The 26,463-nt window shown below is 38.5% G+C and overlaps 1 protein-coding gene across 10 annotated transcripts in view; it reads right to left on the reverse strand.

The window, feature by feature from the left end:
• The window catches only part of TBC1D32 (TBC1 domain family member 32), a 304,455-nt gene that overhangs the window by 216,111 nt on the left and 61,881 nt on the right, over positions 1 to 26,463 (reverse strand). For all 10 annotated transcript variants that reach the window (XM_062186699.1, XM_062186693.1, XM_062186698.1 and 7 more), the window contains 5 exons: positions 25,701 to 25,791; positions 18,262 to 18,402; positions 9,096 to 9,185; positions 6,354 to 6,496; positions 2,371 to 2,498 (listed from right to left, as the gene is read on the reverse strand). In XM_062186699.1, the coding sequence (XP_062042683.1) occupies positions 2,371 to 2,498; positions 6,354 to 6,496; positions 9,096 to 9,185; positions 18,262 to 18,402; positions 25,701 to 25,791 (593 nt within the window). The remainder of the gene's footprint in view (positions 1 to 2,370; positions 2,499 to 6,353; positions 6,497 to 9,095; positions 9,186 to 18,261; positions 18,403 to 25,700; positions 25,792 to 26,463) is intronic.

A 26,463-nucleotide genomic window follows, 5' to 3' on the forward strand; every position in this document is an offset into this window, starting at 1 on the left:
CTCTTCAACAGTTCCAAAAGACAAAATAGAAGGAATAACTTCCTAACTTATTATGAGAACAAGCTGCTTGCAACATCGGCAACCCATATGGAGTGCTAGTTCAAGTCCTGGATGCGCTCTACTTCTAAACTAGCTCCCTACTAAAGTACTTGGGAAAGCAGTGGATGATAGCCAAAGTACTTGAGTCCCTGCCACCCACTTGGGAGACCCAGATGGAATTCCAGGCTCTTGGCTTTGGTCTGGCTCAGCACCAACCACTGGGGCCATCTGGAGAGTGACACAGCAAATAGAAGCATGCTTGCTCTGTCATTCTGTCCTTCAAATAAATAAATCTATTAAAGAAAGGAACATTTCATTCTGTACTCATCTAGAAAAATGTACATGGTTACACATAAAACTCAAATTTCAGAATAATGATACCATTTTGGTAAAGAGGAGACAGAAATATTCAGGTCTGTATGTTGGTGTGATTGTACATTTGTCTGATGTATCAGATCACTGTAAGTGTAGAGAAAGTCTAGAAGCCTAAATATCAAAATGTGCCATTGGTCAGGCATCTCCCACTAGGTGATCACAGAAAAGGGAAAATAGCTTCTCCTTTGAACACCTTTGTTTGATCTGACTTCAATCAATCATGTGTGCCTTTAGAATTTTTTGAGGGATGATCACATTTAGAATGAACCCTCTGACTCATTTTGAAATTATAGACATCAGGGCTGGCACTGTGGCATAGCAGATAAAGCCGTTGCTTGTAGTACTGACATCCCATATGGGTGCCAGATCAGGTTCCGGCTGCTTCACTTCTGATCCAGCTCTCTGCTATGGCCTGGGAAAACAGTGGAAGAGATGGCCCAAGTCCTTGGGCCCCTGCACTCACATGGGAGACCAGGAAGAAGCTCCTGGCTCCTGCCTTCGGATTGGCGCAGCTCTGGCCGTTACAGCCAATTGGGGAGTGAACCAGCAGATGGAAGACCTCTCTCTCTGTGTGTGTGTGTGTAACTCTGACTTTCAAATAACAAACAAATCTTAAAAAAAAATTACAGACATCAAAGACAGGGTGAGGATAGTAACCAATGATCCTAAGAGTGGCATTTACCAGGTTTGAACAATTATACAGCATTAAGTGGGGAAGAGGACCATCAGTACACACAGGTTGGGAGTAGAGCCATTGGTGGTAGAGTAGAGGTTATGATTACAAAGGAATGAGGCCCAAGTGCACTAGACAGGGTCTAGAACAAAGGACAGAGTCATTATTAGAGGAGCTAAGAAAGGTGCTGTCTAAGCTACAAGTAATTTTTCTGATTTAGAGGCAAATAGAACCTGATAGAAGGGGCTTGATAATAATCTGGTGGGCTTTAGGCCTTGTAAGTTAAGAGGCCCAGACCTATCTATCTCTTCACATGGGGTATATCCTAAGGGAGGTGTGAACCTCCTAGGGGAAGGCACTCTGTTGACTTTCATTACTTGGCTGGCCTGGGAGGAGAGCTGGCCAGGTAAAGGCAGGTTGCATCTCTAACAAGAAATTTACAGTTCTGCCTGCAATGTTGCTGACCCTACTTGACCATACCCTCAGCTGCAGTGGTCACTTTGGAAGTTGGGCTGAGTGAAGGGCTTTTCAGCTTGGAGCCAATAAGATCTGTGGCTCTGACCTGGGCATCCTTCGAGTCCAGGGCAGGTCCATTTCCAGTGACCCAACTCTTGGCAGAGCTGCCAGGGCTCTTCACAAGCTGACTTCTGCTGTCTTTTATGACCTTGTCTAAATATGATCAGAGTCGGCAAACTTGGAAGGCTTCCATAGCCTTGGCAACTCATGACGACAGCCTAGGGTGGTTACTGGTGCCATAAACTAGAGTGTCAATTTGTTGGGTCAACAACAGGAGCCACTGTGCGCTTGCTCCTGATGTGGGATCTCTGTCCTTAATGTACTGTACATTGTGATTTAATGCTATAACTAGTACTCAAACAGTATGTTTCACTTTGTGTTTCTATGTGGGTGCAAACTGTTGAAATCTTTACTTAATGTATACTAAATTGATCTTCTGTATATAAAGAGAATTGAAAATTAATTTTAATGTGAATGGAAGGGGAGAGGGAGCGGGAGAGGGGAGGGTTGCGGGTGGGAGGGAAATTATGGGAAGGGGAAGCCATTGTAATCCATAAGCTGTATACTGGAAATTTATATTCATTAAATAAAAGTTAAAAAAAAAAAGAAAAAAAAAATTACAGACATCAAGGCCTACTCTGCACACAGAAACCATAACCCTGATTACTCTTGCAAATTTGTAAAGATCATTTAATATGTCAATAGTGGCTAGTCAGGAAACATAACTATAACTAGAAAAGTTATCTGGATGTAAAATGTAGATATACCTGTTTTCTTTGGAAGAGTTCATATTTTCACCATAAAGAAGTAAAATAAGTCCTTCTTCCACAGAGGCAATTCTTGCCAAGATATCAGCTATCTGAGTTAAAGCTGTTTCAGAGCAATTCAGAGCAGCCTGTACATTAAAAAGATATGACAAATTGTACATTTTACATCATACTAATATATCACAGACTAAAATCCAAAAGTGGTATGCAATTTACTAAAGTTACATTACCACAAGAGAAAAAACATAATTATTTATTTAGGTATGAAATATGTCTGAATCAAATGTGACACTAAACTATATTCTTTTACCAGCACAATTGATGATGTACATAAACACAAGTTTTTCACCCAAGCCAGCTACTGAGCATTGTTCCTATTATGCTTTTACAAATAACTGCGGTTAATGAGCACAGCAGGTCCTCTGGTTCTATTTTTCCCTTTACTTTCCAACCACTGGGTCCCTGTATTTCCAAGGTAATCATATTGTATATGGCATTTAACAAACTACCATCATTTCTAAAGGATATTACTAGTGAAAAATGTAAGCTGGACCAACCATATTTCCTAATTTTTTATTACACATTGAAGTACTAAACTAGCTTTGAGAGCATATACCAAAATAGCACCAAAAAAAAAAAAAAAAACCACACTGGTAACCGTAAAATCTTGTTGATGCATAACACCCTCTGGAATTATTGTGGGGCCCAGTTACTATAAATCCTGTTCTTTCTTGGGTCCTCTTATTTATCTGTATTGTACCTGCATGGAAGTCAATGTACATGTTCTCTACGATAAATGTGAAAATGTACAAGTAGCAACCAATACATTCTAATAAATTGTGTGGAATATCTTAACTAATGTTGAATTATGTATATTCACTCAAAGAATATCCAGATAGATGTAGTCACCTAATATATTAGGCAGTCTATTACTTTTTATGCTAAATAGCCTTCTTTAAACTTCTCTTCTTGGGTGGGGCTGGCATTGAGGCACAGTGGGTAAAACTGCCTCTGACAAGGATAGCATCCCATATGGATTCCAGTTTGTGTCCTAACAGCTCCACTACTGATCCAGCGCTCTGCTAATGTCCTGAGAAAACAGTTGGAAGATGGCTCAAGTGCTTGGGCCCCAACCAACCATGTGAGACAGCCGGCAGAAGCTCCTGACTCTGGCCTGGCCCAGCCCTGGCCTTTGCAGTCATCTGGGGAGTGAACCAGCAGATGGAAAATATCTCTCTCTCTCTCTCTCTCTCTCTCTCTCTCTCTCTCTCTCTCTCCCACCCTCCCTCTCTCCCTCTCCCTCTCCATCTCTCCCTCTCTCTCCCTCTTCCTCTCCTTCTCTCCTTTTCTCCCACTCTCCCTCTTTCCCCTTTCTCCCCTCTCTCCCTCTCTCCCTCTCCCTCTCTTTCAAGTAAAATAAATAAATCTTTAAAAAAAAAAAAAAAAACTCAGAATAATTTCCTCTTCTACAAGTATCTATTTTTTTTCCTGTCAGGTATTTATACATACAAATATGAGAATATATTTTCTCTCATACAAATACATACAAACACACACACACACACACACATTCCTATACTTTTTTGGAACTGTTTTCCTCATTTTATCTTTTTTTTTGCTTAAAAATATGTCTCTCCTGTTATAGCAGACTCCTTTAAGACAACAAACATGTTTCATTCTTTTCTGTATTTAGTACCCAAAACAAAGCTACAAGCTCAACAGGTGATGCCAGGTGTCTTAAATTAAGTACTGAATGTATACTATATGCCCAAGGGCTGGTCCTTAAGCTCAAGAATAAGTAATCCAGGGCCAGTGCTGTGGAGCAGCAGGTAAAGTTGCCACCTGCAGTGCCAGCAACCCATATGGGCACCAGTTCAAGCCCCAGCTCCTCCACTTCCAATCCAGCTCTCTGCTATGGCCAGTGGAAGATGGCCTAAGCACTTGGGACCCTGCACCCATGTGGGAGACCTGGAAGAAGCTCCTGGTTCCTGGCTACAGATCTGCACAGCTCCAGCCATTGTGGCCAATTACGGAATGAACCAGCAGATGGAAGACCTCTTTCTCTCTCTCTCTCTCTCTCTCTGCCTCTCCTTCTCTCTCTGTGTAACTCTGACTTTCAAATAAATAAATAAATCTTTTAAAATAAATAAATAAATAATCCAAGCATAATGTAAGTACAATTACAGAATCACATAACATGGGAGTAGGAGAGGAAAAGAACTCCTAACTTTGAAAGGGAAATTTGGGGAGAAATTTCAGAAAAAAACTCTGGTCTAAAGAAAATAATTTTTCATATGAACTAAATTCAAGACTTTCCGAGGCCTGCGCGCCGTGGCTTAACAGGCTAATCCTCCGCCTTGCAGCACCGGCACACCAGGTTCTAGTCCTGGTCGGGGCGTCGGATTCTATCCCGGTTGCCCCTCTTCCAGGCCAGCTCTCTGCTGTGGCCCGGGAAGGCAGTGGAGGATGGCCCAAGTACTTGGGCCCTGCACCCACATGGGAGACCAGGAGAAGCACCTGGCTCCTGGCTTCAGATCAGCTCGATGAGGCGGCCACAGCGGCCATTGGAGGGTGAACGAACGGCAAAAAAGGAAGACCTTTCTCTCTGTCTCTCTCTCTCACTATCCACTCTGCCTGTCAAAAAAAAATAAAAATAAAAAAAAATTTAAGACTTTCCAAGGCTAGGGAAAAAGTATACAAACTCAGGTAAATAATAATCATGTTCACAAAATTCAAATTGTTTTTTATAACTAGATAATATGGAAAAGTATATAGTTATAACACGGGAAAACAGAAAATTTGGAAAATGCCAACTTGAAGAAAGTGAAATTTATACAATAAACAACAAGCTGGACAGATTATGACAGACCATTGATTGCTGAGTATAAGAGGATGATTAAACCAGTATAAACACAACAATACAGGTTTAACAGAATGAAAAGGTAAAAACTTTTAGGCTATTGGTAAGATTTAAAAGTTACTGCCAAAAAAAAGTTACTGCCAAAAAGATTATATCATAAGTATAGGGATATATTGTACAGACAGTGGGACTGGGAACAGTATTAACTCTGTCACTCTAAATATCTAACACTGAGCATGTCACTTCCTTAAGCCTCACTTGTAGTAATTAAATTATATGATGGACATAGATAGGCACTTAAGAAGTGAATCACAGATAGGATATTTCTCTCTTTTCCTACCTTTCAAGTAAATTAATTTTTAAATTATAGGATGTAAGGTAATATTCTGTGTAAACTGTAAAGAGATAAATGTGTTTAGAATTGGGCGTGCATGTAAGCTTACTTTCTAAAGTAAAACCATTTCTTCTTAACATAAAACACAGTTGGTTCTTACAAAAATAATCTATTTCCAATGTATCTACCTCTAGAAGGCTGCATCAATACAAATAAAATGTTCACAAGATTTGTTAGATTTCCAAGACAGCTTAATAGAACAGCTTTCCTAAGTCCTTTGCATCAGCACATCTAAGCCTGATTAGAAAAAAATTAAGACATAGGTATTTTTCTCCTCACCTTGTCATAACTAATAAATCAACCAGCTATATGACTTATAATTTAATAATAAAAATATGTGCCAGCCCAAAATACATGCATAAATGGGAACACAGTATAATAAAATAATACATGAAACATACCAAATTTAGAATTAAAGTTCTGTGGCACAGCAGTTTAAGCCACTGCTTGCAATGCTGGCATCCAGTACTGTAGCACTGGCTTGGGTCTGGGAAGCTCTGCTTCAGATCTAGCTCCCTGCTAATGCACCTAGGAAACTAGCAGAAGATAGGCAAAGTATTTGGGCCCCTGAAAACCACATGGGAGACCGAGATGGAGTTCCAACCTCCTGGCTTCCACCTGGACATTGCAACTATCTGGGGAATGAACCAGCAGATTCAAAAGAGCTTTCCCTATGTTCACTAACACCCAATTAAAAGACTGTTTTTCTCTATAGTAAATAATACCGACCTCTGTTCCTTTCATTATATTATGAATAGGCTGAAGAAGTGCCTCTATCACAGTATTGTTATATAAGCATTCGATAGCACACTCTTTTTGATCACAGAGAATTTGCAGAACTTCAGTCACCATACTGGCAGGAGAATAATTCTCTGATAAGAAAAACATATTTTTACAAATTAAACCATACAGCATTAAATATTTAGTAGACTTCTATTTATGTGTTAGCTTTTGTTTTTCCAAGAAATTCAACATTAAATTAAATTCAATAGTTTAAACAAAAAAACACATGTAACCCAATGCCCAAAGGATAAAATGAGCATTACCAATTTATAACTGGAAACTTAAGGAGATTTCAGTTCCCTTAATACAATTTATGTTAAGAAAAAAATAAGTAAAGGACAATTAATGTAAATGTCAAGACAAAAACATAAAATCATTCACCATTTGACATTAAATCATTGTTTGACATTGAAAACGTAGTTTGAAACAAATTCACAACTTTTCTCCTAGAAAATTTTTCCTTCAATCACTTTAATTCTTTTCTTTAAGTAATATGTTTAGCCACTGAGCCCCACAGAAAATTAAATGAGAGTCACTAAGATGACACAGTGTACAAAAAGGAAGGCAGACAAGAATAGAAATTGTCATTAATTTTCATGCAGACAAGTATACTTCCTGTGTTAGCACAAAAACCAATGAAAATAGTATATTTTCTTTTAAAAAATATACAAGAAAACACAAATACACATAAATGTAACATCATGGATATAATCTCGCTGAAATAAATATTTTTAATTTCATAAATTAGCATATTTTCCTGTACTTGAACTAGTATCCTCACAAAAGTGGAATTTAATGTAAGACTGTCCTACTAAAGTACAAACTGACACAGCAAAGTCCTTAACTTACGCTATAATATTCCAGACAAAAAGCACATGTTGACTTCAAGTGAATATTTGACAAAAATAAAATGAAAAAAGGAAAGTTCAGTGATTCCTCAATCTACTGCACATGAGAAACTCTTTACACTGAGACATTTTATTGATAATAATTTGTCCATTCTTTCATTTATCCAATCACCTACTATCTGTGCATTCACACATCAGATACTGTACAAGACAAAGAAGTTAAAAAAAATCCACTAGATGGACTTTTATGGACATTATTAACAAGTAATAATGAGGCCGGCGCTATGGTGTAACAGGTAAAGCCGCCGTCAGTAGCACCAGCATTCTTTATGGGCACCAGTTCAAGTCCCGTCAGCTCCACCTCCAATCCAGCTCCCTGTTAATGCATGTGAGAAAGCCAAAGAGGATGGCCCAAGCACTTCAGCCTCTGCACCCATATGAGAGACCTGGAAAAAGCTCCTGGCTTCTGGCTTCGGTCTGGCCCATTCCACAGCCATTGCAGCCATTTAGGAAGCAAACCACTGAATAGAAAATATCTGTGTAATTCTGACTTGCAAATAAATAAAAATCTTTTCAAAATTTTCTAAAAAACAAGTAACCATATCAAGAAAGGATGAAAAGATGATTTTACTAAAAGGAAACATAGTATGTTGTATGTAGGACTATACAGCAGGCTTACTTAAACTGACACTTTACAGATGAAAATACAGTAAAAGAAAAAAGTCTGAGAGTGCTGTTACAATCAATAGGATGTTATAATTTCACCAATAAAATGTACTAGTTGATATAGTATAGCTTTAATATATAGCCCAAATCATTTTTTCTGATTCACTTGAGTTTCTCTCAGAACTTGTGCTAGCATTTCTGGAGCACTTCCCAATTTTAGAACACTATAAATATATGCATTAATGGGGTGTTTTATTATGCGTTTAACTTTGGAAACTTTTATGGATATCCAAAGGGAAAAACAAAGTTAACTTTTAAATATTAATATTTTAACACATTTTTGTAAGCCAATAAATAGCCATAAAACTGAGAGACTTTTTACTGAGACAATGTGAACTTTCTTTTCTTTACTCTTCAATGAAAGATCTTAAAAAGACTGAAGCTATGGATGTGAACCAAAACAAGCCAGCTAATCAAAATATACTGGAAAGTATAAAAAATAGAAAATTGAAAAGAACAGATTTGTATCTGTCAGTGAAAATTTCTATATAATTTCTTAAGAGCGCCTTGATATTAATAAAGAATAACACTAAAATTCTCAGAGAAATTGGTTCTAAATAAAAACTTAAGAGATTAGAAACACCTTAAAATATCAACAAAATTAGGCATCAGGTCTTACTTCAAGATTAATGTAGTTTCTTACAAATAATATTATATATATATATATATATTTTTTTTTTGACTGGCAGAGTGGACAGTGAGAGAGAGACAGAGAGGAAGGTCTTCCTTTTTGCCGTTGGTTCAACCTCCAATGGCCGCTGCGGCCGCCGCATCTCGCTGATCCAATGGCAGGAGCCAGGTGCTTCCTCCTGGTCTCCCATGCGGGTGCAGGGCTCAAGGACTTGAGCCATCCTACACTGCCTTCCCGGGCTATAGCAGAGAGCTGGCCTGGAAGAGGGGCAACCAGGATAGAATCCGGCGCCCCGACCGGGAGTAGAACCTGGTGTGCCGGCGCCGCAAGGCGGAGGATTAACCTGTTAAGCCACGGCACCGGCCAATATTATATCTTAACCCAGTTTACCAAACTAGGTCGGACACTCAAAACATCTAGACAACAGCACAGTTAAATATTTTAGATGTATCTAAGTCTCTATTTAAAATAAAACAAAGTTACCTAATTCTGAAGCTGATGTCCTTGGGCAACTTGGTGAATAATAAATAAGTTGGGTAAACAAAACCAGCAGTTCTGTTAGGGACATTGAATCTTAAAAAAAGAAAAAAGAAAAAAAATAATTGCAAGCATGTTTGCAACTCAAAAACTTTAACTGAATTTCCATTCACCAATATGATTTTCATAGAAACTGTAATACAATAAGGCAGAAGTGAACTGACAATCCATGGCAGAAGATGACAGAAGACTCCAGAAACAATCTGACATAGTTAAAAGATGGTAAGGTAAGTGATACAATGGGTGCTATGCGAGGGTTATTTCTTCATTTATTTTCAATCAATCACTTAACACAAACCTATAATATGAAAGTGTATTAATTTAATCACGGTTATTAGAGTACATCCAATTATGGGCAGTAAAATCCACCTGAATGTACTGGTTCAGTTATCTATATTTAGCATTATAGAAAATGGGTCAGCAAACTTTCTCTGTGAAGAATTGGAAAGAAAGTATTTTAGATTTGTAGCCAAACAGCCTCTTTTATAAATACTCAAGTCCACTTCGTAGCACTATGTAGCCACAGGCAATAAGCAAATGAATGAGTTACGGATAAAACATCATTATGTACACTGAAATGTATGTATTTGTTCACATATTTCAAAGTGTAATGGTCTTCTAATTTTTTCCAACAACCTAAAAACCACCATTCTTAACTCACAAACATATGAACAAGAAGCAAACCAGATTTGGCCCCTGGATCATAATTTACCATCCCTTGCTATAGAAGCTTAATTAAAGGATTTTAATGAAAAAGCATTTGAAACTTAAAGATGAATGCTGGTCTATATTATCATAGAACAAAAGACCACTCAAAACTCCATCTTGAGATGACCTATGATATTTGGTATACCAAAATGTGGATGTGGAAACTTACTGTAGGGGTGAGAGATTATCAGTTAAGACATAGCTTGATATGCCTATATCCCATATTAGAGAACCCAGGTTTGAATCCTACTCCACTCTCGGTTCCAGCCACCTGCTACTGTGCACCCAGAAGGTCTACAGGTGATAGCTCAAGTAAACCCAGATGGACTTCCTGACTCCCAGTTTCAGCCTAGCCCAGTCTGGCTGTTGCAGATATTTGAAAAGTGAATCAGTAGATAGGGAAGAACAATCCCTGGCCCCTTCTCACTCTACCTTTCTAATAAAGAATTAAAAGTAAATATTAAATGTTAAGTAGAAGAGACAGACACATAAACTGAACACCTGCAACAACACAAGTATGTATTTTCTGTACTTCAATTTCTGTAAAGTGTGACCATGTCCTATAAAATGTCAGCTCTTTTAGTGAAAAACTCCACTCAAAATTCTCTACTGAATACCCATCGTGCCAAGAATTATCAGGCACTACTATGGGAGCCACAGAGAAGATTATAAGGCAGTGTATTTTCTCGAGGAGCTCACAATCAGGTGGGAAGAAAAGATCTAAGCAAACAAAACAACTAGAAAATGGTACAAAAGGATATGCAAAGTAAACATACTCTACAATAGAGATCAGCCAACTGTAGCCCCTATGACATGATTTCATAAGGCTCTGAAGCCAAGAATGGACATTCCATTTATAAAATGTACCAGAGTCCTCAAAACCACAGCCAGAATCAATGATTAAACATATACAGTTTTATGCAAATCTATGCTTTCCTAACAACAAAGGATACAAAGCAAAATCATGGAAAACGTGCACAGGATGAGGTCCAGAACAAACCAGTGCAATCTTCCAGGTGTCCTTTCCCAGTGGAATCACATAAAATACATTTAATTCTTCTAGTAATAAGTTATGTTATCACACATGAAATATTATCTACCAGAAAAGCTCTTTAGACACCAGTGCTCAAGTTCTTTAATAAGGGCTAAGTACATAAACCCCTCTGCCTTCTACTATCAGAACACTTATCTCCCCAAAGGAAATCATATGTTCAGCATACATGATGTTACTTGTATAAACAGGTTAAGCATTAACCAGTGTAAAAACAGCTTAAGCACTCTTAGCAGTTCTGAGAATCACTGGAAATCCATGTTCACAGACCTAAACCAAGGGGCAACCTTGCAAGCAGACTTTCAAGGGAGTGCAATCAGGCCTGCTATGCTAACATCCTTTGTGGAATATGTACATGCACACTACACTATCTTCTTAAGTTTTAAGAGAGAGATGGTAACAAAGATTGTAAACTTAAATTTGATTGGGAAATAAATGGGACTTCAGGTAAAAATAATGTGGTAATAATTGGCAACTCATGACTAGAGCCTAGGGAGATTACTGACGCCATAAACAAGAGTGTCAAATTGTTAAGCCAACAACAGGAGTCACTGTGTACTTACTCCTCATGTGGGAACTGTCCTTAATGTGTTATCCAATGTGAAGTAATGCTATAAGCAGTACTGAAACACAATTTTATACTTTGTGTTTTTGTGTGGGTGCAAACTGATGAAATCTTTACTTAGTATATACTGAATCGATCTTCCGTATATAAAGATAATTGAAAATGAAAAAAAAAACTTGGTTTTAAATTGGAAATTGCATAGAAAAATTAATCAATTTTTTAAAAATATCATTTAGAATCTCTGTCCTTAAAGTGCTGTACATTGTGATTTAATGCTATAATTGGTACTCAAACAGTATTTTTCACTTTGTGTTACTATGTGGGGGCAAACTGTTGAAATCGTTACCTAATATATACTAAACTGATCTTCTGTATATAAAGAGAATTGAAAATGAATCTTGATGTGAATGAAAGGGGAGAGGGAGCGGGAAAGGAGAGGGTTGTGGGTGGGAGGGAATTTTGGGGTGGGGGGAAACCAACTGTAATCCATAAACTGTACTTTGGAAATTTATATTCATTAAATAAAAGTTTAAAAAAAATGTGGTAATTAATATCCAAAATAGTCTCTGTAATCACAAAATTTTATGAATCCAGCATCACTGAGATGATTATTCCGTTTTAAAGAAAGAAACTGAAAGAATAAAGGTTAAATTATTTGTCCATGGGGCCAGTGCTGTGGCACAGCAGGTAAAGCCACTGCCTGCAGTGTTGGCATCCCATATGGGCGCCAGTTCAAGTCCCGGCTGCTCCACTTCTGATCTAGCTCTCTGCTACAGCCTGGGAAAGCAGTAGAAGACGGCCCAAGTCCTTGGACCCGCTCCAACCACATGGAAGAACTAGAATAAGCTCCTGGCTCCTGGCTTCAGATCGGCACAGCTCCAACCCTTGTGGTCATCTGGGAGTAAACCAGCAGATGTAAAACCTCTCTCTATCTGCCTCTGCCTCTCTTTAACTCTGCCTTTCAAATAAATAAATATATCTTTTTTTTTAACTTTTATTTAATGAATATAAATTTCCAGTGTACAGCTTATGGATTACAATGGCTTCCCCCTCCCATAACTTCCCTCCCACCCGCAACCCTCCCCTCTCCCGCTCCCTCTCCCCTTCCATTTGCATCAAGATTCATTTTCAATTCTCTTTATATACAGAAGATCAATTTAGTATAAAGATTTCAACAGTTTGCACCCACATAGAAACACAAAGTGAAACATACTGTTTGAGTACTAGTTATAGCATTAAATCACAATGTACAGCACATTAAGGACAGAGATCCCACATGAGGAGCAAGTGCACAGTGGCTCCTGTTGTTGACCCAACAAATTGACACTCTAGTTTATGGCGCCAGTAACCATCCTAGGCTGTCGTCATGAGTTGCCAAGGCTATGGAAGCCTTCCAAGGTTGCCGACTCTGATCATATTTAAACAAGGTCATAAAAGACAGAGTGAGCATAGTAACCAATGATCCTAAGAGTGGCATTTACCAGGTTTGAACAATTATACAGCATTAAGTGGGGAAGAGGACCATCAGTACACACAGGTTGGGAGTAGAGCCATTGGTGGTAGAGTAGAGGTTATAATTACAAAGGAATGAGGCCCAAGTGCACTAGACAGGGCTTAGAACAAAGGACAGAGTCATTATTAGAGGAGCTAAGAAAGGTGCTGTCTAAGCTACAAGTAATTTTTCTGATTGAGAGGCAAATAGAACCTGATAGAAGGGGCTTGATAATAATCTGGTGAGCTTTAGGCCTTGTAAGTGAAGAGGCCCAGACCTACCTATCTCTTCACATGGGGTATATCCTAAGGGAGGTGTGAACCTCCTAGGGGAAGGCACTCTGTTGACTTTCATTACTTGGCTGGCCTGGGAGGAGAGCTGGCCAGGTAAAGGCAGGGGGCATCTCTAACAAGAAATTTACAGTTCTGCCTGCAATGTTGCTGACCCTACTTGACCATAACCTCAGCTGCAGTGGTCACTTTGGAAGTTGGGCTGAGTGAAGGGCTTTTCAGCTTAGAGCCAATAAGATCTGTGGCTCTGACCTGGGCATCCTTCGACTCCAGGGCAGGTCCATTTCCAGTGATCCAACTCTTGGCAGAGCTGCCAGGGCTCTTCACAAGCTGACTTCTGCTGAAGCCCAGGCTTACCACATTGAAAGCCACTGCAGTGGACTGGCCTGTGGGGTCTGCTTGAGGGCAGATCACTGTACAGATCAGCCATTAATAGGCCTGCCACCCATTGCTTCTGATGCCTAGCTTTCTTTTCCTCCTGGTTTGTGTTCAAGCAGACCAGAGGATGCAAGTCAAGGGAGTGCCCGTGTCCCATCTCTAATCTTCGGTGGCCTGAACTACAAGTCTATAGTCACAGGCATGTTCTGTAGTAGTTTTTCTAAGGTAGACAATGCCCATGAGGAAAATTATATTCTCACTTTCAAACTTTCTTTCCCTTTGGTCTGAAAGGGAGGTTTTTTCTACTTACTGTATACTTCGCTGATGGCAAAGCGAATCTAGCTATGAGATTATTAGTTAAGTTCTTATTTTGGCTATGCTATTGCAGAAAAATGTTAGCCATCTCTTTTATAAGGTCTAAAGATTAAATTCTGCATCCTACAGATTCCTTCATAATAGAATTAGTTTCCTACCTTGAAGAGAATAGAGAAATGAAAGAACAAGTTGGGCTTAGAATAGAGAAATGAGGGAGCAAGTCCTAGATCGCTTGCTGACAATCGCAATATTACATGAATACTTAGCAAACAGTTTCAACCATTAGATAACAACTTAAGAAAACATTTACCAGAAGGTCCAATGTCTTCTGTAAATTTTAAGAATCATGTATTTGAAAACACCTCTTAAATATCTAACATGGTGTAGTTTGTTTAGCCAGTAAACTTAAGCACAACCATCTAAAATGTTTTTAGTTTCTTTCTACCAACAAGTCTAAAACATATGATACACAGATTCAGGTCCCACAAATTAAAATGTATCTTTGATTGATTTTAGCAGCTTAAATTTATGGACAATCTTATCTATAAGCCATTTAAAATAAAACTCTTAATAAAATTTCCCCATGTGGACATACAATATGTACACACATATAATATAGCATAATAGACCAATATACCAATTTTAATAATAGCTTTTAAAATCTTTAACTCTTTTTGTAGATTGCCAATTGATTTGAATTGCTTTTTCTTTTTAGTAACCTCAGTTAAGCATACTTTCTCTCAGTTGGTACTGGTAATACATTATTGGCTTCATCTGTTTACAGAGCCATCCCAAAGTACTGAATACAATAAAAGTGGCTGGAAAAAGTCGATAGGAACCTATAGGAGGACCGCTAAACACAGAACCAACAACGCTTTAGTTTTATGAGCAGCACATCATATATAACTGTGGATGACAAAAGACTTTAAGTCGCCATGTTTAAAATTATAAACTCATCAACCAACAAGAGGCACTTGCTTACTTCACAGTATTTTTGAAAGCACCTGTAGGATTTTACAAGTATTTAACCCTTTAGGCCTCTGGGGCTTTCTCATTAAGATAACTATCAGGTCTAGTAACACAAGATCATTAGACTTTTTAATTCTCAAACATTTGTATTAATAGCATTTTCCATTATAGAAACTTAAAGTCTGGTACCACATCACATCTTGACAGTCCTTCTAATATAATCCAAATAGCCTGATTAGTTGGTGTCTCTATAAGATGAGAGACATAGGTCCTTCGATTTCTTCAGTTGGGCCCAAACTGGAAAAACCAAAGTCCAGGATTTACTGGAAATTTTAGAGACCAGATTGTTTGAAACTTTGATTTTTTGAATGCCTGTCAAGAATGCCAAGAAGGCTCAAAATCCAAAATATCTGGTTGAAATAAGATTCCTTAAAATCATGACATAACATAGACCAAATTTGATCATTGTTACAAGGTGATTATTCAAATTTTTGAAAAAAGCACGTATTTAAATAACCCATAGCTCTTAATAAAAATTCAGCTGTTTTTGAACAATTAGAATTTAACAGACATCAAGAGAACATAATAGATTACTTTAACACATTGCTTTAACAGAGCATCAGAGTTTAATTCTATGTCAAAGAGAAATTGAGCTTTCTGTGATCTTTTGCTGTGAGGTTTCCTTCCTTTACCTTCTTTCATATTGGTGACCATGTTTCTGTGTTTCTGTGTGTAACACATCTTTAAGCATCTTTTGCAGGGCAGGATGAGTGGCAACAAATTCTTTCAGTTTCTGTTTGCTATGAAAAGTCTTAATTTCACCTTCACTCACAAATGAGAGTTTTGCAGGATATAGTATTCTGGGCTGGCAGTTGTTCTCTCTTAGTACCTGGGCTATGTCTCGCCATTCCCTTCTAGCTTGTATGGTTTCTGATGAGAAGTCTGCTGTGAGTCTAATTGGAGATCCTCTAAGAGTAATCTGACGTTTCTCTCTTGCACCTTTTAGGATCTTTTCTTTATGTTTCACTGTGGTGAGTTTGATTACAACATGTCGTGGTGAGGATCTCTTTTGGTCATGTTTATTAGGGGTTCTATAAGCTTCCTGTACTAAGATGCCTCTGTCCTTCTCCAAACCTGGGAAATTTTCTGCTAGTATCTCACTGAAAATGCCTTCTAATCCTTTCTCCCTCTCCATGCCTTCAGGAACTCCTAGAACCCGAATGTTGGGTTTTTTAATAGTATCTTGTAGATTCCCAACAATATTTTTTAGATCTCTAATTTCTTCTTCTTTTCTTTGGTTTGCCTGTTTCCTTTCCTGTTCTCTGTCTTCTAAGTCTGATATTCTCTCTTCTGCTTCGCCCATTCTGTTTTTAAGGCTCTCTAATGTGTTTGTCATTTGATCTATTGAATTCTTCATTTCATTATGATTTCTAGTCACTATCAGAGTTTCTTGTTCCACTATCTGTTTCATTTCATTTTGATTCCTCCTTAATATTTCGCTTTCACGAGAGAGATTTTCTATCTTGTCCATGAAGGATTTCTGTAGTTCAAGAATTTGTTTTTGAGAATTTCTTAATGTTCTTATCAATTTTTTGAGATCCGCTTCTTGCATTTCTTCTATCTCATCATCTTCATAATCTTGAATTGGGGTGTCTTTTTCATTTGGGGGCGTCATAGTTTCTTCCTTGTTCTTGTTAGCTTGGTTTTTGCGTTTGTTGTTTGGCATGTTGGAGATATTTGGTTTCTTCACTGTGGTGTTATTTCTTGTTACACTATGGCTCTATATTAAGTGGACTGTCTGCTTTCAGTGGAGCCTTAGAGGCTTGAGATGAGTGTGGACTGAGAGCTGTGTTTGGTTCCTCAGGGTTGAGGGTGTGTCAAAGATGACACTCCCAGGTTAGGTGTGGTAAATCTCTCTTTCTTTTTTTGATTTAAAAGGGAAGTAATTCCGCACAGCTGAAGGTAATTGGAGGTAGTTAGCAGGCAAATGATATACCCACAGGAGCCAGAGATCGGAAGCTCTTTCCCAAGGACCACACAGGGAATCTCTGCTGCCCTCAGTGTGGGCTCCAATTCTCCTGCAGTCTCCCACTGGGTTGCCAAGTTAGATGCTAATCTCCTGTTATTTCACCCCTCCCCACAGAGTCAGGTTTTTCTGCTAGGCTCAGGGCTGGTGCAGACCTGAGGTCGCCCTGCTTATGACGTATGTCCAAAATGGCGCCTGCTCTTTGTCTTGCTCGCCTTTGAGAGGTGAGCGGAGAGAGAGAAACTTGTGTCTGTATCGGTCACTTTTTTAATTTTTTTTTTCTCTCTCTTCTAGTTAGCCTGGTGAACTTTTCCCCACGGAGTTTCAAGCCTCGTTCCCTCTAGCCTGCTCTTTCCGCTTGCCCGTTGGTATTCGGGCTATTGAGGTTCGTCTCACCTCGCGTTCCAGCGCTGGTGTGTTGAGTCTGCCGCTGGTGTCCCGAACTTGGGCTCCCACGCTCTCCACGCAGGTCCACTGTGAATCACTAGTTCCGGAAGAGTTTCCTCTGCTGTTTCATCCCCTACTCTTCCTTGACCCTGCAGTATCTCCACTTATATTAAACTTTCTCTCCCCCCGGACTAATAGTGTGCTCCCTGCCTATTCCGCCATCTTAGAATCATCTATCTTCAAAAAAATTTTTGTCCAAAACATTGCCGTTGATAGGTAAGCCAAAACTTACATGAGGTTTTCTAATTCTGCATCCAGATCTAAATTGTTAACTATATCTGAGAGAAATAAGGAAAACATTTAAAAGCTAGGGAAAAAAACAAACAACAACAAAAACTAAACATGTAGGGAAAAGTACACACTGAAGACTAAAAGGAAAAATAAATACTTCAAACTGTGTGAATTATTGGTAAACAAAAGGTCTATAAGCTAAATACCCTAGAAGAGACCATGCCAAATTTCCAAATTTGAAAATCCAAGGATACACATTTGGCACAGAAGTTAAGATACTACATGGTATGCCTGCTTCCCACTTCAGAGTGCCTGGGTTTGAGTCCTAACTCCATTTCCAATTCTATCTTCCTGCTAAGGCATATCCTGGGAGGCAATAGGTGTTGGCTCAAGCACTTGAGTCCATTCTATCCTGGGAGATGCATAGTGAGCACCACGCCCCGGGCTTCAGCCTGGCCCACCGACACCATTAGAGGACTTCAGATAATGACTCAGATAGAATATCTCTCCTTGTCTGTATCTGTTTCTTTCTTTCACTCTCTCTGTGTTCAGGTGCCTTTCAAATAAATAATAAATTTTAAAAATAAGAATCTATAGCTTACCATCTCTCAACATACTCATTTCTCCTAATTACACTTACCTTTTCTATTCTTCAGCTTTACAGGAAAGAGTTTTCTGCCTTGTGTATAAATCAGTAATCTTCCTAACAGGCATAGTGAGTGGATGAAATAAATATATTGTAATTCTTGTCCTGAGTAGTAGAAAGTTTTCTGTCTGTTCCCTTAGAGGAGGCAAACAAAGACATTTATTTTAATGTCATTTATATTTTATAGTACCTGTCTTCACATCCTTCACAGTTACAGCCTATAATAAACATTTGGTGTGAATTTTTTAAAATTATTTTATTTCCAAAAATTCTTTACATTAAAGCTGAATAAAAGCAGTCATAAAATTGGCAAACCTCAGAATAGCACAATATGCATACAAAGTTTATTACAAAATAAATATCACAAGATTGTCAGAGTAATCATCTGTAATTAAGGAAAAACCTTAAAAGTGAGGGAGGGAGAAAATCAATAGAAAATGTAGGTTACTGGGGGCCGGCGCTGTGGCGCAGTGGGTTAATGCCCTGGCCTGAAGCACCAGCATCCCATATGGACACCGGTTCAAGTTCCAGCTGCTCCTCTTCCAATCCAGCTCTCTACTATGGCCTGGGAAAGCAGTGGAAGATGGCCCAAGTCTTTGGGCCCCTGCACCCACATGGGAGACCTGAAGAAGCTCCTGGCTCCTACCTTCAGATCAGCACAGCTCTGGCCATTGCGGCCATATTGGGAGTGAATAAGTGGATGGAAGAACTCTTTCTCTCTCTGTCTCTACCACTCTCTGTAACTCTGTCTATCAAATAAATAAAATAAATCTTTAAATTGTACATCAACAGTCAAGACAAGGGCTGATCAAGTCACTGTTTCTCATAGTGTCCATTTCACTTCAACAGGTTTCCCCTTTGGTGCTCAGTTAGTTGTCACCGATCAGGGAGAACATATGATATTTGTCCCTTTAGGACTGGCTTAATTCACTCAGCATAATGTTTTCCAGATTCCTCCATTTTGTTGCAAATGATTTCATTGTTTTTGACTGCTGTATAGTATTCTATTGTTCTAGTACTACCATTGAACTCTGTAATTAACACACAATTATTCTTAGGTGTTTAAATTTAACTGAAAAGTGATCCCTGTTAAATATAAGAGTGGGAATAAGAGAGGGAGGAGATGTGCAATTTGGGACATGCTCAGTCGGACTTGCCCCAAATGGTGGAGTCAGAAGTGTGCCAGGGGATTCCAATACAATCCCATCAAGGTGGCATGTACCAATGCCATCTCACTAGTCCAAGTGATCATCTTCAGTTCACAATTGATCACACTGATAGGTCTAAGAGTCAAAGGGATCACACAAACAAGAGTAGTGTCTTCTAATACTAACTGATAGAATAAAAAAGGGAGAGAACGATCCAACATGGGAAGTGGGATACACAACAGACTCATAGAATGGCAGATGTCCTAAACAGCACTCTGGCCTCAGAATCAGCCCTTAAGGCATTCAGATCTGGCTCAAGAGCCCATGAGAGTATTGTAGGCATGGAAAGCCAAGACACTCTGGGGGAAAAAAAAAAAAAAACAAAAACCTAAATGAAAGATCTCTGCAAGTGAGATCCCATTGGAAAGAACAGGGCCATCAAAGAAGGAGGTACCTTTCTCTGAAGGGAGGAGAGAACTTCCACTTTGACTATAACCCTGTCTGACGAAGATCAAAGTCGGCAAACTCAAAAGGCTTCCACAGCCTTGGCAACTCATGACTAGAGCCTAAGGAGATTACTGACACCATAAACAAGAGTGTCAAATTGTTAAGTTAACAATAGGAGTCACTGTGTACTTTCGGCTCATGTGGGATCTGTCCTTAATGTGTTGTCCAATGTGAATTAATGCTATAACTAGTACTGAAACAGTATTTTACACTTTTGTGTTTCTGTGTGGGTGCAAACTGATGAAATCTTTACTTAATATATACTAAATTGATCTTCTGTATATAAAGCTCATTGAAAATGAATCTTGATGTGAATGGAAGGGGAGAGGGAGCAGGAGATGGGAGGGGTGCAAGTGGGAGGGAAGTTATGAGGGGAGGAGCCATTGTAATCCATAAGGTGTACCTTAGAAATTTATATTTACTAAATAAAAGTTAAAAAATAAATAAATAAATAAATCTTTTTTAAAAAAGAGAAAGAAAATGTAGGTTACTGCTTAATTTTACTTGTTAAAAGTCAACACACTGGGCCGGCACTGTGGTGTAGCAGGTAAAGCACATGCAGACTACAATTCAAGTCCTGGCTGCTCCACTTCCCATGCAGCTCTATGTTATGGCCTGGGAAAGCAGTAGAAGACGGCCCAAGTCTTTGGGTCCCTGCACCCGCACAGGATACCTTGGAAGAAGCTCCAGGCTCCTGATTCCTGGCTTTGGGCCAGCACAGCTCTGGCTATTGAGGCCAATTGGGGAGTGAACCAGTAGATGGAATACCTCTATCTCTCTTTGCCTCTCCTTTTCTCTTTCTGTGAAACTCTGACTTTCAAATAAATAAATAAATCTTAAAACAAAAGTCAACACAGGTTGAACATTCCTAACCCAAAAACCTGAAAACTGAGATGCTCTGAAATCTGAATGTTTTTAAGATTGAGAGATCTTCCACCTAATGGTTTACTCCCCAACTGGCTGTAACAGAGAGAGAAATAGTATCTTCCATCCACTGGTTTATTCCCCAACTAGCCAAAACAGCCAGGGCTGGACCAGGCTGAAGTCAAAAGCCCAGAACTCCATCCAGGTCTCTGACAAAGGTGGCAGGGGCCCAAGAACTTGGCCATCTTCCATTGCCTTCCTAGTTGCATTGGCAGAAACCTGGATCAGAGGCAGAGCATAGAGAGCTCAAACCAGCACTCATATGCTTGCTGCATCATAATGCCATCTCCTGAAATCTAAAATTTTTGAGCATTGTATTAGTGCTCAAAAGTTTTGGTTTCTCTGGATCTCCACATGCAAAAGTATGAAACTAGACCTCGACCTTATATCTTACACAAAAATCCACTCAAAATGGTTCAAAGATCTAAATCTATGATCCAACACAATCAAATACCTAGAGAACATTGGGGAAATCCCACAAGACATTGTGATAAGCAGACTCCTAAAAGACCCCAGAACCACAGGCAATCAAAGCCAAAATTGACAAATGGGATTATGTTAAGCTCAAAAGTTTCTGTACTTCAAAAGAAACACGCAGCAACATGAAGAGGCAACCAACAGAATGGGAGAAAATATTTGCAAATTATGCAAATGATAAAGGATTAATATGCAGAATATATAAAGAGCTCAAGAACTCTATAACAACAAAACAAGCAACCCAGTTAAGAAATGGGCAAAAGACTTGAACAGGCATTTTTCAAAAGCAGAAATTCCAATGGCCAACAGACATATGAAAAAATGCCCAGGAAAACTAGCCATCAGAAAAATGCAAATCAGAACTACAAGGAGGCTCCACCTCACCCCAGTTACAACAGCTGTCATACAGAGATATCCTAATACACTATTGATAGAAATGTAAACTAGTACAGCCACTGTGGAGGACACTATGGAAACACCACAGAAATCTGAAAATAGATCTACCATATGACCTAGCCATCTCACTCCTGGAGATTTACTCAAGGGAAATGAATCAGCATATGAAAGAGTTATGTGTACCCCCATGTTCATTGCAGCTCAATTCATAATAGGTAAGATATGACATCAATCCCAATGCCCATCAACTGATGACTGCATAAAGAAACTAAAACATAAATACACTATGGAATACTACTCAGTGGTTAAAAAAAAATCCTGTCTTTTGCAACAAAATGGATACAACTAAAAACAAGTATATGTAGTAAAATTAGCCAAAGGACAAATACCATATGCTTTGACTGATCTGTGGTAACCAAATTGTAATGTATATGAGTGAAAATGACATTTTGAGATTCAATGATTGTTTATAGCTCTTGTCTCTAATTCTGAGGAACAGTGTTTTTTTCCTCATACTATTTGTTGAACTCTTTACTTACTATAGGGTTAATCTTATGAATATAAAGTAAACTGAAAATGGATCTTTGTAAAAATTAAGAGTGGGAATAAGAGAGAAGGAAGAAGAGCGGAAGCATGGGCAGGAGGAAGGGTATGGTGGGAAGAATCACTATGTTCCCAAATCTGTATATATGAAATGCATGAAATTTCCATGCATTAAATAAATAATTTTAAAAAGTGTTGATTTCTGAAGCATATAAGATTTTGGTTTTTGGGTTGGGAACTAGTTCAACTAGCAAAGTCTATGCAGATATTTCCAAACCCAAAGAACTCCAAAATGTAAAATACCTCAAGTATTTCAGATAAGGGATATTCAATCTGCACTATAAAATATCATGTTTATAATAATAAATGCAAATGAAGTTAGAATTACTAAAATATAGACATCTTCAAATATATATTCTTCATTTACTCAGTGATCCATACAGTCATGATCTACTATGTACCCATTTTATACAAGAACCTTATTCACTGGTATCATAAAGCCACAAACTTACTGGTGTCATAAAAACAAAGGGGTATACAATTGGAGTTCTGGGACTGGTGTTGTCGCACAGCAGAAAAAGCCATTGGTTGCGGCCGGCGCCGTGACTCAACAGGCTAATCCTCCGCCTTGCGGCGCTGGCACACCAGGTTCTAGTCCTGGTCGGGGCGCCGGATTCTGTCCTGGTTGCCCCTCTTCCAGGCCAGCTCTCTGCTGTGGCCAGGGAGTGCAGAGGAGGATTCCCAAGTACTTGGGCCCTGCACCCCATGGGAGACCAGGAGAAGCACCTGGCTCCTGCCATCGGATCAGCGCAGTGCGCTGGACGCAGCGCGCCAGCCGCGGCGGCCATTGGAGGGTGAACCAACGGCAAAAGGAAGACCTTTCTCTCTGTCTCTCTCTCTCACTGTCCACTCTGCCTGTCTAAAAAAAAAAAAAAAAAGCCATTGGTTGCAATGCAACATCCCATAAGGGCACCAGTTTGTGTCCTGGATGCTCTACTTCCAATCCAGCTCCCTGCTAACAGCCTAGGAAAAGCAGCAGAAGATGGCCCAAAAGTCTCCTGGCTCCTGGCTTGGGCCTGGCCCAGCCCCAGCCATTGCAACCATCAGGGGTAATGAAGCAGTGGGTGAGAGACCTATCTCTCTCTGTGTCTCTTGCTCTGTCCCTGTAACTCTGATTTTCAAATACAAAAAATAAATCTTAAACATTTAATAATAAAATAAAATTAGACTTGAAAGTCAATGTGAGGCAACTGATCAGGTATGAATGTGGAGGATACATGAAAAAGGATCCACAGAGGCAAACACTGCATCATGGGACAAAAAAGGTTAGAAACAAATAATGGGAAAGTCATGGAACTACAGAAATTGAAGCTTCATTTCTGTGGTTGAAAAGTTAATAGCAGGTAAAGAAATGGGTCCTGAGAAGTGCTCTTTTCTGAAGAGAAGTAGAGGGGGAAAAGCATATATGGAGCACAGAATTTCCTGTTTTTTTAGCATGAAAAAAAAAATGAGCCTGTTAGAGGAAGCAGGAAAAAATACTAGTACCAAGTGAAGAAAAGTCTTAGTTCTTTAAACAATCCAACAACAGAATCAAGAGAATAAAAAAAACAATCTGGAACCTCTTCATTATAGTCTAAAGAAAGGGAATATCTGTAAGATCATTTAAACATGGATATGTATACATAGAAACAGGACATTTGGGAAACTCATATCTGGAAACTTCTATTTACCCTGGGGCTCCTCCTAACAGGGAAGCAGACAGGAGCAAGACACGGGTTAGGACACTAGCAAAGGCTTATAATGGAACATCAAAGAAACAACATCTACAAGCATTCCAAAACACAAAGACAGTAACCAAAGTTCAAAAATATATTTACACTTTTAATCTATGTCACAAACTCTTTCTGCTTAACTTCCTGTATACCAGAAACCACAGAGGATTGAATTGATAAAGCTGGAGAACTGAAAGCAGGAACCTCTGAAGGAGAAATGAGCAAAAATTCAGAAACAGCAGAAGAATGCAGTGAAGCACACTGAAGTCTTCACTAGATACCGAAGAAAACAGGGATTGTTAGAATGACAGGAAAAGAAACAGCTACACATAAAATTTTATATCAAGAATTTAGAAAACTCCATAAATTTGTAAACAAGATGACATATAAACATGTATCCTTTTACTTCCTTCGAAGAATAAATTCTGACTTTGTACTTTTTCCACCACCATGATTTACTCTTTGATCATTTCCCACTTGCTATGAACTAAAGAATTTACTCAGGGATGAAGAAAATTATATCTCCATTCTCTCAAAACAAGTTATTTGCTTAGTGAAACAACATAAAAATAACAGGATGATAGAAGATAGCAGTTTCACATGACAAGTTGTAAGTAAAAAAGCAACAAAAATTCAGAATAAGCAGAGAAGTATTCTTAAAAATTTGAAGACTGTAATGTTACAATGAATAAGATAGCTATTAGTGTAGAGGATTGTGGATAGAGCAATAGAAGTAAAACGAAAGTTGTACAGGTATCAGTTTGCAAAAGGAATCTAAGAAGACTTACTTTAGTCAGTAACTAGAGAAAAGATCGATTAGAAATGACTGCCAGGGGCCAACACTGTGGCACAGCAAGTTAAGCCACTGTCTGCAGCATCAATATCCCATATGTGTACCAGTTCAAGACCCAGCTGCTCCACTTCAAGTCCACCTCCCTACCAATGGCCTGGAAAAGCAGCAGAGGATGGTCCAAGTCCATAGGCCCATTTACTCATGAAAGAGACCAGGAAGAAGCTCCTGGCTCCTAGCTTTGGCCTGGCACCAGCCTTTGCAAGCCATTTGGGGAGTGAACCATAGGATGGAAGGATGGAAGACTTCTCTGTCTAACTGTCTCTGTCTCTGTCTCTCTCTCTCTCTTTCTAACTTTGCCTTTCAAATAGATAAAATAAATCTTTAAAAAAAGAAATAAATTACTGTCAGATTATGAAGCATTTAGGACATTTTAGCTAACACAGAATAAAAGGGGAGGAATCACAAAGTAGAATGGGGTATCCAATAGTAAAGATAATATTTTATGGAACTTTTCCTCCCACTAAAGAACATAAGAGATTGATTGAGTGAATGACTGAATGACTGATACACTAGCAGAGAAAAAACAATGGACTGTGCATTATTGTAGTATAAAAAATTAGGATACATACCCTAGTATGAATTGAAGAACTGCATATAATAAAAAATCATTATGACTACATTAATTTAAAATGTAGATCTATTGTAAAAAGTCATGATTATACTATATCTTTAAATTTATAAATAATATTTCACACCATTAGCAAGTGATCTAGCTTACCAAGATATAAACAACTACTTCGAATAAGTTATTACCAAATGATTGTTATTAATTAAACTAATCTTTTTTAAAGTTATAGAGAAAATGACACTTACCACAATGCTTTGATTGTTCCAAAATTCCATCAGTTCTCATGGTCTGACACAATTCAAAATATTGAACACACTGCTGAACTGCTGTAGTTATCTGACAAAATAATAACTAATTAATTCCAGACATTTTTAGCCGTAAGTCCAGTTACTTGAAAATTTAGTGGAGGCTTTAAAAAAGCGTTCTAAGAGAATATTCAAGAAAAATTCTAGAATAGTATTTTTCTATCCAATGAAGCTCAGTCTCCTCACTACATTTTTCTTAGGAAACTGAAAGCATTTGTGAGTCAACCAATATTGTTATAATATTGGTGTAAATTGATGGAAATAAGGCTTATCCTTTACATCTTATAATAAAAAATGCAAACACTCGGTGGCCCTGACTAAAAACTATCTTGCCCAATACCTTTGCCTTGGAATATTTTCTTCTCACTCATCCATTAAAATACCAGCTAGATCAAGCCTTCATTCTCACTTACCTCAAACACTAGAAATGCTGATAACCGGTAAAGAAAAATCTTATTTTCAAAAAAGAGTCACAATAAAAAATGATCTCCAATCCTTACTATGCCCAGTAATTCTGCTGAGTCTCCACTCTAACTCCTCCCCCCATTCACCATGAGCAGAGAATTTCTCTTTCCTCAACACCTGTTTAATGTAGATGCCCTTTCACTGTAATTTCCAAGCAAAACATAAGCCACTCATTAGATAAGGATTGATAACTAATAGATTTAATAAAAAGGAGGTTGTTAGTGATCTTGGAAAGACT

This window comes from Lepus europaeus, chromosome 3 (genome assembly GCF_033115175.1).
Source record: "Lepus europaeus isolate LE1 chromosome 3, mLepTim1.pri, whole genome shotgun sequence".
Lineage (NCBI taxonomy): Eukaryota > Metazoa > Chordata > Mammalia > Lagomorpha > Leporidae > Lepus > Lepus europaeus.